Source organism: Pseudorca crassidens, chromosome 12 (genome assembly GCF_039906515.1).
Source record: "Pseudorca crassidens isolate mPseCra1 chromosome 12, mPseCra1.hap1, whole genome shotgun sequence".
Classification (NCBI taxonomy): Eukaryota; Metazoa; Chordata; class Mammalia; order Artiodactyla; family Delphinidae; genus Pseudorca; species Pseudorca crassidens.
In genome coordinates, this window is record NC_090307.1 from 67,011,676 (window position 1) to 67,024,449 (window position 12,774).

The 12,774-nt window shown below is 50.0% G+C and overlaps 1 protein-coding gene across 3 annotated transcripts in view; it reads right to left on the reverse strand.

The window, feature by feature from the left end:
• UPB1 (beta-ureidopropionase 1) overlaps nucleotides 1–12,774 on the reverse strand; it is a 29,608-nt gene that overhangs the window by 15,476 nt on the left and 1,358 nt on the right. For 2 of the 3 annotated variants that reach the window (XM_067700094.1, XM_067700093.1), the window contains exons 2-4: nucleotides 8,178–8,349; nucleotides 6,732–6,819; nucleotides 429–523 (exon numbers count right to left, since the gene is read on the reverse strand). In XM_067700094.1, the coding sequence (XP_067556195.1) occupies nucleotides 429–523; nucleotides 6,732–6,819; nucleotides 8,178–8,349 (355 nt within the window). Of the gene's footprint in view, nucleotides 1–428; nucleotides 524–6,731; nucleotides 6,820–8,177; nucleotides 8,504–12,774 lie in introns of those variants that run through there. The other variant, XM_067700092.1, reaches the window with a different exon arrangement.

The following is a 12,774-nucleotide window of genomic DNA, read 5'->3' on the forward strand; positions in this document are numbered from 1 at the left end:
TGTGCCACAACTACTGAGCCTGCGCTCTAGAGCCCACGAGCCACAACTACTGAAGCCCAGGTTCCTAGAGCCTGTTCTCTGCAACAAGAGAAGCCACCACAAAGAGAAGCCCGTGCACCGCAACGAAGAGTAGCCCCCGCTCGCCACAACTAGAAAAATTCTGTGCGCAGCAACAAAGACCCAACACTGCCAAAAATAAATACATAAATAAATAAATTTATTAAAAAAAAAAGAAAGTACACTAAAAAAAGGGGGGGCAGGGGCAGTAAATAGTCTTATCTATTCTCACCTGGCAAAGCAAGAGCCAAATGGGTGCGTTTTCCATGGAGAAGGGCCACCCCTGGCAGCTGCAGCCTCTCTTTGTGACCTGCCCGTGTTTGGCTGCTGCCAGAGGTTAGTTAACAGTTAAAGGTAGGTTAACATCCTACCTCTTGACAGAACTTGGTGGTGGGCCCGTCCTCTGCTGACTCGGCAAATTCCGTCCATGGAAGCTTCTCTCTCGTACAGAAAGCAAAGGGCATAGCTGTGGAGAGGAGACAGGTCAGAATCACATCCAAGCTCATGGCCTCTGAGGGGGGTCCTTGGCCTGGCGGGGGAGGGTTTCCACAGGAGACCCCAGCCCCAAGAGCCTTGGCCTGCCTTCTGAAGCCCATCCCTGGCTGTGGGGACGCCTCCCCTTTAGGCTTCATGGCAGAATAAGAGGCAAGGACAAATGTCCTTCCTATGGTCTTAAAAACACTTGCAACAGAAATCTGAACAGATACTCGCACACCCACGTTCACAGCAGCATGATTCACAACAGCCAAAAGATGGAAATGACCCAAATGTCCATCAGTGTACAAATGGATTAACAAAATGTGGTCCATCCGTTAGATGGAATATTATTCAGCCTTAAAAAGGAAGGAAAGTTTGACACTTGCTACAGCATGGGTGAACCTTGAAGACATTATGCACATTGAAATAAGCCAGACACAGAAGGACAAGTGCTATATGGTTCCACTTACATGGGGGACCTAGCATAGGCACGTTCACAGAGACAGAAAGTAGATGGTCGGTGCCAGGGGCTGGGGGAGGGGAGAATGGGGAGATGTTTAAGTTTGGGAAGATGCAAAGGTTCTGGAGATGGATGGTGGTGATGGTTACATAATAATGTGAATGTACTTAATGCTACAGAACTGTGCATTTGAAAGCGGTTAAAATGGTAAATTTTACGTTATGCCTATTTTACCACAATTTTAACAATACATATATATGTTAAAATTTTTTTGCAAAAGGTACAGCCAGAAACTGTTCCCAACCAGCAGATCCCGAGCTGCTGGCCAATCTGCTGGTTGGTTAAGAGCACAACCAAGGCTCCTTGGGGACAGCGTCAGAGGGCCACCGAGGATGGCGCTGGGACCCTCACACATCACCATAGGAATGTTCATCGTCCCAGGGACTGAGGCTTGCTCAGGAACAAGAAAAGCCATTCATTTAATGACACCATCAGAAGTTTGGGAACCACTGGGTAGGCTGAGCACTCCCCAAGGATAAAAGCATTATTTCTGTGACCTCTGGCTAGATGCCACCATCTAGGGGGCTAATTCAATAGGAAATTTCATTAACTCACTGATTTTTGTTTGCTTAAAAAAAAAAAAAGCAGGTACATATACACGCAGTAACAATTCAAAGAACGCCATGCACACCAGATTCTCAAGGGCAGTTTCCTTTGTGGGGTGGAGGGGGCTGCGATGGGGGTAGGCACCAGGGACCTCTGGCTGAGTGTGTCCCACTGCTCCACAGCCTCGGCCACGTGCATCCACACCCGCCAGTCTAATGCTGTGAGCTGGGATCTCATTGGGATTAGATATGCGTTTCCCGTGTCACCATTGAGGTGGAGCACCTGGCCACATGGTTGCTGGCCTTTCTGGATTCATCCTCCAGATGATCTTGTCCGTACCCTTTGTCCACTTCCTGCTGAGCTGTTTGTCTTTTTCTTCTTGATTTGGAGTACTGAATTCCTTGTTTGGACCAATTCCGCATAGAGTTGGCCCTCTGCATCTGCGGGTTCCCCCAACAGCAGGCGGAAAATATTTGAAAAAAAAATTCCACAAAGTTCCGAAGAGCAGAACTTGAATTTGCCACACACGGGAAACTATTTAATTGGCATTTACACTGTATCATGTATTACAAGTAACCTCCAGATGATTTAAAGATTTAAAGTATACGGGAGGATGTGCGTAAGTAACATGCAAATACTACACTATTTTATATAAAGGACCTGAGCATCCCTGGATTTTGGTCTCTGCAGGGTTTGGGGTCCTGGAACCAATCTCTGTAGATACCGAGGGACGACTGTACTCTTTAGATCTTCCTCCTCCTAATAACCCAAGTCCATTTCTTTTAGGAGGATTAGCCTAACGGATGTTTCCAGGTGCTTGCTACTGTTCCGGTCACTCTGAAACTCAGAGTGCAGGGAAGGTTTGTAGGAAGCTGTGTGATGTGGCTGGCGAGGACTACGTGGCCGCTGCATGGGTTGTGTGGCCTGTTTGGGGGTAATAATTGCAACCAACCTTTTCCAAACATGGGCCATGTGCATGCCAATTTTGCAAAAAAATTTTGCAAATTTTGCAAAAAAATTTTAAGGTGCCAGGCCTGGTAATAGGCAGCATGTCCCCAATACCCCTGCGAAGGTGGTGTGACTCCTCATTTCACAGAGAAGAGAAGCATCAGCCTCCAGATTCCTTCCAGTCCCTGGAAGCCTGGTGCTATGATGGCACCACCACCATCTCAGCTGCCAGGGCGGTAGCCCATGGAGGCAGCTAAGTGGGCAGCAGGCTCTGCCAGCACCAGCCCAGGGGCCCCTGGCACCAGGATCAAGATTCCCCAGGCGCCATCGGTGAAGATGGGTGAGCTATTTTAAGGAAGCCAACAAGAAAGCTGTTGATAACAAAGAACAATCCTTAATGACCGTTGTTCACTCTCAGCTTTCAGAGCATTAGGAGAGACTCAAATGCCCCAAGAGAATAAAACCTCTCTTTCCGATTTCATTTCAGCTTGCTAAGCTCTCCAAATTTCTCCATTTCCATTTTAATGGCTTCTTTTCCTGTTTTCACAACTGCTGTAATGTAAACAAACTTTCGAAAGAAGCATGTGGAAGGGAGGTTGGGGGAGGTCGGCTGTGAAGTTCCAACTACAGTTTCCAAATTAGAGGGGAAGGGGGTTCCACATTCACTGAACCAACACTCCATGAGGCAGGCTCAGACTTGGACCGGGCCCTGCCCTCAGGAGCTGCCAGCCAAGATGGGAGCTGAAAGGGAACCTGTGTAGGGGAGTCCCCAGGGCCCCCCCAAAGGAGGGAGTGTCCATGCTAGGCCTTGATGTATGTGCAGGAGTTTTCCAGATCCAAGAAAGAGAAGTTGGTTAAACCATCCAATATTTTTTAGTGTCTGTCATGTACCAAGGGTTATTCAAGCCACTAAAGATAAAATCTGGGTAGGGGAAAGAATAAACAGAATGTGGTCCATCCAAACAATGGAATATTATTCAGCCATAAAAAGGAAGGACACTCCGACACATGCAACAACACAGACGGACCTTGAAACCATGATGCTCAGTGAAATACGCCAGACACAAAAGGCCAAATACCATAGGATTCCACTTACATGAGGCCCCTAGAGTAGTCAAATTCATAGAGACAGAAAGTAGAATAGAGGTTATCAGGGGTGGAAGAGGAAGGGGAGTACAGAGTTTTGGCTGGAAATGATGAAAAGGTCTGGGTATAGATGGTGATGACAGTTACATAATTTTGCAAATGTATTTAATGTCGCTGAATTGTACACTTACCAATAGTAATAGTATGCATATTTTACAATTAAAGTTTTTTAATGTTAAAAAAATAGAGGTGGGGATTGGGGTGGGAAAAATAAACACCACCGAGGCACTGATCACATGGAGCTTACGGTCTAATGGAAGAGGCAGACAAATCAAAAGCATCACACAAGAGTATACGTGTAACGAGAAATGTGAAGAACGTGATGAACTTCTCGGTACAGGTGGCAGATGGGACACACTCCTTTGCTCTTTCCTGAAACCCCACCAAATGAGAGTAAAGGGTTTTTTGTGTACAGGTATAAACCCACAGGGATGGGGCACGAGCCAGGGACAAAAACAACAAAACATGGGAGGCTGGAGAGCCGAGGGAGGTGGGAGATATCTTAGTGAATCTGAGAACACTGAGTCCCCTCCGCAGTGGAGGAGGCCAGGAAGCACCCCACTCTCCATCACAGACCCCTTGAAAGCTCAGGAGCCAGAGGCACCATGCAGCTCTGAAGGTGGGGACGCAGGGAGGGGCGACAAATAAGTAGGATGGTCAAAAGTCTACTTAAGAAGCAGTTAGATCCCTTCTCCACTCCAAGAGGCTGGGTTGAGCCTCTCCCACCCCAGCTAGAGGCTCACTCTCTAGAGACAGTTAAACAGAGGGTCTCTGGCCTTGGGGAACCCAGGACAAAGGTGAGTGGAGTGATAAAAACAAAGGGATTAACTCAACATAAGCACACTGGACTCCTGTCCTTTCCTCTTGGCAGGAGATTAGATGAATTTTCTCTGGGGAATCTGACCAGCCTGAAAAGAATGACCCAAAGATACTACCATAGGCGATTTCCTAACAAACAGCTAAATCCGGTCATCCTATAATGAAACTCAGTGGAGAAGCCCCTCCCACAAACTCAGAGCTTGCAATCAGCTTTTTAATCCCCAATTCTTAAAATATAAGTAATTGGGGCAGCAGCGGGGAGACCAACTTGGAGTAACCAGGAACCATGCAGGGAGAAAAAAAAATATTACTTAATATCCTTAGAGATAAGAGAAGATATTGTAACTATAAAACGAGAACAGAATGTGATAAAATAGAAAATTTCAGACCAAAAGAACTCTCATAAATTCAAAATATGACAGCAAAACCAAAAGACTAACTAGAAGGCTGAATGACAAATTAGCTAAAATCTACCAGAAAATTGAACAAAAAGACAAAGAGATGAAAAATAGGCACAAATACAAAAGAAAATGAGGGATCCAGTCCAGAGTTCCAACATCCTAACAGCAAGGAGTATCAAAAAAAGAGGAGAGAAAAAAGGGGAGAAAATCACGAATGAAACAATCTAAGAACATCTCCTAGATCTGAAAGACTCAAGTTTCTAGACTGTTAGAACTCACTGAAGTGTCTAGAAGGATGGATTAAAATATATACACTCCATGGCACATCATTATGAAATTTCAAAGTACTGGAGAAGAAGAGATCCTACAACCTTCTAGAGAAAAACAGTCCATATACAATGGGGCATAAATCAAAATAGTCTTAGACTAGTCAACAACACCCAAAGCCAGAAGACATGGAGCAAAGTGTTCAAACTTCTGAAGGAAAATTGTTTCTAACCCAGAATTCTATACCCAACCATACTCTCCAGCAATATTTTCAGATGTGCAAGGTCTCAAACGGTCTACTCAACAAAAATGAGGGGGAAAAGCAAGAAAGAGGAAGCTGTGAGATAGGAGAAACACAAGAGAAAGGCAGAGGGACCCTCCCCTGGATGATGGTTAAGGGAGTCCTGGGATGGCAGAGAGGGGGAAACCAATTCAGAGCAGAGCAGCCAGAAGGCTCTGTGACAGATTCCTGTGAGGAGATGAAACCGATAGACTACTTCATGTGTCTAAACCTCTTAGGGGGATTTAGGAAACCAGCAGAAAGTTTGGGGTAGACTTTGTGGTAAGCATGTACAAAACAAAGCAAACTGCAGGGAAAACAGAAAGCTATTCAGGGAAAGAAATCAAAGCGATTTCCTCTGAATCTTGGTAGCAAATGGACTGGGGACAGACCAGGAAGGGTACATGTGCGTAGAGGGGGCAGGAGAGGGCAAAGGACTACACTGTCTCCTTCCATCATGGGAAGTCAATAAATGATGCAAAACTGAAAAATTAGGAAGCAGCAACACAAGCAAAGGTAAATTCCAAAAGAACCAGCTCAGAGAAGAAGTAGCTGCCTCTGGGGAAAAGGATAGCTATTTTTTGGTAACAGACCTTGTAGACCCATTTGAATCTAAACCATGAATGTGTATAACTATGACTAAAAATAAAATAAAGAGGTACAAGGTAGCAGGAGTATTTAATAGGGATGCAGCTTTACACAGGGAGGCAGGCTCTGAGCTGAGATCCAAAGGTCGAGCAGGGTTACAGGCCAGGGGAGAGGAATGCTCCAGCTCCAGCTCTGGCTCTGGGTGGAGGGAACAGTGGGCGCAGTGGCCTCGGGGGAGGGGAGTAAAGTATCAGAAGGTCAGGGCAGAGCCCGGCAGAGATGGGGAGGAACAGATGATGCAGTGCAGAGTTTTCATACAGATCTTTCCTAGAAGGTGTGGGCAGCCAGTTAGAAGGGGCCAGAGTGGAGAAGACCAGCTGGAGGCGATTACAGAAGCTGAGGAGATGCTGACATGCCTTGGATCAGGGCAGAGGTAAGGAGGTGAGAGGAAGGGGTAAACGGATTCAAGTTTGGGAGGAAGGCTGAGGCTCAGACGAGAGACTGAGGCACGTGAGGAGGAGGAAGGCTGGGGTTCTGGGGCTGCTGGTGTTGTTGACAAAGAACCTTTCTATGGATGACAAAAGAAAGGAGATTTTAAGAAATCAAGCAGCAGACACTCTTGGCGACGTGGAGATAAGACAGCACTGAAGGCAGCAGAGAAAGCACCCCGAGAGAGACTTACTCCATGCTTCCTGGAAACAGATGATGTTGACTCCACACATGGCAGCCACCTCTACGATGGCCTCGATGCGTCTGTGCAGGGCAGTGACCTGGCAATTTAAACAGCGAGGATTAGTTGGTTGAGACCATCTTTAGAACTCAACACCCACGTGGCCGGCTGCAAGAGGACGAGGAGGGTGGGAGGTTCTGGTATGTTGGACTGTCCTTGGGTCCAATTCTGCAGTCAAAGGTGGCGGTGCAGAGGCTCTGGGGTCCCACACACACTCAATGCTGCCTCGCTAAGCCTCGGTTTCCTTGACTAGAGAATGGGGAGAACACTACCCACCTCGGGGGTTGCTAAGAGGAGGACGTGAGGACGTGAGTGCTTACTGCGATAGGGGCCACACTCAGTGGGCCCACCACACACCACAACCATCCCCTGGGTTAACTGCTCCCTCGCCCCCTACCCCCCAGGACCCAGTCCGCTTATGACTTCCTGCATCCACAGCTTCGGGGACGCTTTGTCCTGCCACTTCTGTTCTCCCATATGTATGGTGTCTTCCAATGACTCACCTTTCCCAGCTGTGCCCTCTGCCAGAACGTGCTCCCTTTCCCCACCCAAAATTCCCTGGATGTGTTATCCACAACACGTGTTGCCCACAGAGGGGTAGCTCTTCCAGCAAGGGGCCGAGAATTGGGGTACCTGCATTCTCCCCGGCCTGTGTGTGTCCCTATGGTGGCGCTGTTCCCACTGTGCTGTCACATTCCTCCACTGACACTCCCATGACCCCACGAGCTCCTTGGGAGCAGTGTCCTCAAGTTCTCTGTGCTCAGCATGACGTCTGGCTCCCAGGAGACATTCAGAAGTGTTTGTTCAAAGACAGACCAGAGGAACCAGGCTGAAAACCCAGAGACCACAAATGCTTCCTGATGGACGCTCGGTCTCCCTCGAGGGACTGCGTGCACGGGGCCCCGCGGATGACTGCTGGGTGCCAAGCGTGCTTCTAGGCTCTGGGGGGTGGTGATGACAGCATCCCTGCCCCCCGATGACCTGACAACCTGGGCTGAGGAGACATATTCACAATCTGACCAACGTCTGGGGATCTTAGGATCCAGGCAGAGGGACACACGGTGGACAGATGGGTCCTGACTGGTGTGTGCCGGTAGGAGCCCGAGAGGCAGTTCCACGGAGAGCGCATGAGTCACAGGGGCACCCTCCCAACTGGTAAACGGAACTTCAGCTCGATCACAGGAGAGGAAGTGGAAAGGAAGGTGGACAGAATAGTGAGGAGTGAGAGGAAGGCAGAGAAAGGGTAGGAGCCAGAAGAGAAAGAAAAGCAAGAGACACGGCTGGAAGGAAGTGGGGGCCAGGGCAGAGCCGCTGGGCAACCATCCGGGGACAAGATCGAGTTCAAAACACAGAGCGGCCCGCTGCCCGTTTATGTATTCACAGTCAAAAAGGCCAAACCTGTTTCACCACAGGGGTGTCCGCGGGGAGGGGGGTTCTGTTCTGAACAAGCCCCATGCGCACGATCCGGGGCCTCCTCTGCTGCTCCGTCACAGCCTGAAAGGCATAGCCCTGCAGCTCAAAGTCCCCTTTGGAGGCGGCTTCAAAAGCCCTGCTGGGCAGGTCGAGCTTCCTAAACAGGCAGGAAAGAGGGGACATGATCTGCCTGAGGTCTGCTGCATTTAATGACCCTCCAGAGTCACTCCTCAGACAGAGAAGAGGTGGGAGCGTCCCGGCAAGAAGGTCCCAGCAGCCGGCCAGGGCCAGGGCCTCGGCCACATGTGGGAAGCTGAGGCGGGGCTGGAGCATTGGGCCCGGTGGGTGGAGAACGGGCTTCCCTGGGGAGACTGGAGCTGGGAACGGCATGGTCAGGCTGGGCGGAGGAGGGCAGTGGGGAGGGGGCAGCAGGGAAACTAGTCACAAGGTTGATGCTGGAGCTGCTGAAATCAGGGGTGGTGGTGGTGGAGGTGGTGGTGGCGGGAATTGAAGTCTCAGCAGGCAGCACAGGAGAGAGGGAACAGATTCCCAAAAATGTCTGTGGACTAGAGTGAGAGGACCGTGCTGAGCCTGGGGGCTGCGGCAGGTCATGATGAGACAAAGGAGCTGTCGAGAAGGAGGCTGGGAGCCGGTTAGGAAGAGAGGCCAGGACGACAGCAGGACGGAGGGTCCCGTGGCCATTTGCCACTAAGGATTACAAGTCTTTGGTGACACCCCCACCCCATCCTGTCCTGCTTCCCGCCAGGGGAGAGGGCAGCTCCTTGCCCGATGCTGGGTGAGCGTGGCGGGGCCCAGATGTCCAGACCAAAGGCTGAAGGGCTCATCCCTGTTTGTGATTTATTAACAGAAGCAAGTGGATTATTTATAAAACCTCCCACCAAAGTGACCATGGGCCACATGGCCCGTTTTGTGCCTGGCCCAGGGGTGAAACCCACAGGGGCATGGGACAGGGCCCCCAGCCAGGAAGGCCTTACCACCTAGGGGCACGGTGGTTATGAAATACCCAGAGAATGCATCAAAAAATAACCTGACAACCATTATCTAATAATATTTCTCTCCTACTTTAAACCACTTTCTTAAAGACATTCCTTTCAAAATCACAGCCCTGTCAGCCTGAGCCCCCTGCCACCGCCCCCTGCCAGGCAGTTTCCCTGTGATGGCCCTGACAGCTCGGAGTTGGGTTCCACCCCTGACAATCAGCCTGCTTTTCAACTAGTCAGGGTTCCGTGTGCTTCAGCAGGTTAGAAATAGCAGCAGTGCCCACACTGCGCCTCCTGTTGCCATGACTGCCTCAGAGACAGTCCCCCACCTGCAGGCGGACGCCCCCACTCCCCCGGACAAGTCACCATGGTGGCCAGGACAAGAAGGAGGGCCTGGGGGCCGGCTGCCCTTGGGAGTGGTCCTGGTAGGCCATCCTCAGCCTGCACTGTCAACCAGGAAGACATCAGGTGGAAAAGCTCGCCTCAGGTTTGCAAGCCCAGCTGTAACCATCACCTGGAAGGGGTCCTTCATCCTCTGGCTAACTCTCCCCACCCACTGACTGCAGCTGTCAGCTCTCCCCACGTTTCTACCTTCAACACTCAGCCCCGTCATTCCACGATGCTCGACCTCCCTGCCTCCATTCCCATCCCTGCCCACAGCTCCCTGCAGACAGCCGTCCCCTAGGCCATGCAGGCCAGGCCTCCACTACCTTCTGGGCTCTACCTCTCCCCAGCACCCCCCACTGTCTGGCCACTACCTGAAGGTTTCCCCACCCTCCAGTTACCCTGGCATTCCTTCACCCAATCCTGCCTGCTTCATCCTGGAGAACCCAACTGGCCCTCGAGCCCCATTCTCTAACCATGTGCTGTGTCCACCAAAGGCTTGGCTCAAGGATGTGGCGTGGCACCGACCAGCCGTGGTGGAGACCAGCAAATGGGCCACAACCTCACAAAGGGGGCTCCGTGCTGCCCCCAACCCTCCCTTGGTCCCCATAGTTGGCTCTTGCCCCTCTGCCCCTCATCCTGATACTAAGGCCCCCACCCTGGGGGCCTCACCTACAACTTCAAGGAGGAAAGCCCATCACTTCCTGTCCTGGCTCCACACATCCCCTGGCCTTTCCCCGGGGCACCCCCTTTTCCAGCGAGGTCAAGGCAGACCTTGCCCAAGGGAGCCCAGCCCCAGCTTCCTTGGCAAGCTCTCGCTTCTGGAACTTCTCTTTCCCCTCTAATGGCTCTTTACCATCAGCATTTTAAATAATTAAACCAGAGCTTTGTTACAAAAGAAACACATGCTCAGGGGGGGAAAAAAATCAAACAGTAGAAAATGTAAAATGAGTTCCCCTCCATCTCAGAACCTAGAGACAACCCCCTTAACAATGTCTTATGTATCTTTCCAATATTTTTGATATGCGTGTATGTTACACATACAAAGGTGTCCTTCTGTATGTTCTACTCTGCCTTTATTTTTGTTTTTGGCCGCGCCAAGCAGCATGTGGGATCTTAGGTCCCTGACCAGGGATTGAATCTGTGCCCCACTGCATTGAAAGCACAGAGTCTTAACCACTGGATCACCAGGGAAGTCCCTTCATGCCTTTTTCACTTAACGATATACCCACTTTGGACATCTCTCCCTGTCTCCTGCAGACCTGCCACATTCACCATGACAGCTGTTTGAGTCTCTCCCATTAAAAAACCAGAAAAAAAGAAAAAAGGGAAAGCGTGCTCTACACAGGCCTCTCTTGTTCTGGAACCACCAGCCTACTGGTTGCTAAAGCCAGTGGACTCCCTGCTGTCCCCATCCTTACAGACCTCCTTGAGCCACCTGACACTCTGTCCCTGTCCCAATCAGCATCCTTGATACTGGCCCTAGGGTCCCCCCCGCATCCTTACCTCTAGAGTCTACCACAAAATCTCCACCTCCTCTGCCCCTTTAACACTGGGACCCCCAGATTCCTACTCTGCACCCACTCCTCCACCTGGAACGACCATCTCTAGGACAATCCCAAACCCAGCCTCCCTCCACCCTGATGCCCACCTCTGCAGAATCTCTGTAGTGGGCTGACCTGTGGCCCCTCCAAAAGATATGTCCAACGTCCTAATGCTCAGAACCTGTGAATGGGACCTTATTTGGAAAAAGAGTCTTTGTGGATGTAATTAAGGATCTCAAGATAAGATCATCCTGTATTACCCAGGTGAGCCCTAAATCCAGTGATGGGCTAAGAAACGCCCAGAGAAGAGACATAGGGAGAAAAGACCAAGTGAAGACAGAAGCAGAGACTGGAGTGATGCTGCCACAAGCCAAGGAACGCCAGAAGCCACAGAAACTAGAAGAGGCATGGAAGGATTCTCCCCCAGAACCTTTGGAAGACTATTCCTGCCAACACCTTGATTTTGTACTTCTGGTCTTCAGAACCATGATGTAGGACAACCATCAAAAGACAGAAAGTCCCTCGAGAGTAGGAACCGTGGCTAACCCATCCTTGTACCTCTAGTGCCCAAGACAAAAATAAACAATAAATGTTTGTTGAATGAATAAATGTTTCTTGGTTCTGGCTGTCTTAAAACTGAGAGTTGATGTTCTCTGGGGATTTCATCTGTCTGGCACAGGCAAAGGCCCATTTAGCTCATTCACTTAGCAAACATTTACTAAGCATCATCTTTGTGTTGGGCGCAGCAATTATTGGGGTGGGAAGCTGGTCTTGTGCGGAGCAAAGGGGGAGTCCAGGGGAGGGGCTCAGGATTCAGGTCCACCAGGCATTCATAGAGGCAGCCATGCCCGAGACAGGCCATGAGAAGTGAACAGAAGGATTTTTAAATGACTAATTTTCTTTTCTTTTCTTTTTTCTTTTCTTTTCTTTTTAATAAATTTATTTATTTATTTGTGGCTGCGTTGGGTCTGTTGCTGCGCACGGGCCTTCTCTAGTTGCTGTGAGTGGGGGCTGCTCGTTGCATTGCAATTCGTTGCATTGCACGCGCTTCTCATTGTGGTGGCTTCTCTTGTTGCGGAGCACTGGATCTAGGCATGTGGGCTCAGTAGTTGTGGCTCGTGGGCTCTAGAGCGCAGGCTCAGTAGTTGTGGCACACGGGCTTAGTTGCTCTGAGGCATGTGGGATCTTCCCGGACCAGGGCTCAAACCTGTGTCCCCTGCATTGGCAGGCAGATTCTTAACCACTGCGCCACCAGGGAAGTCCCTAAATGACTAATTTTCTACCTTCACTTTGCAGTCTGTTCATAGCCAAATCCCACTCAATCACAAGTACAAAGGTTTATGCCCTAGAGGTGAAGCTTGGAAGGGGCTCAGTTCTGGGTGGAACAGAACCAAGAAAAGGGAAAAGGAGAAAGAATGGAAAAGGGGAACCACTTACTCAGTTATTGTGAGCCAAGCCCCAGGAGGAGGCCTGGTGGTCACTGATTAATGGAATTTGGCTCCCATTTTACCTCCCATTCCAATCCCTCCCCACCCTGGAGCGATCCAAATGTGCACACAAAGTCCCTTTTACAAGGCAGTCCTTACTCTGAGCTCTAGAATGGGTCCCAGCAAGTCCCCTACGTGGGAAACTTATTTCTATTTTCCTAAGACT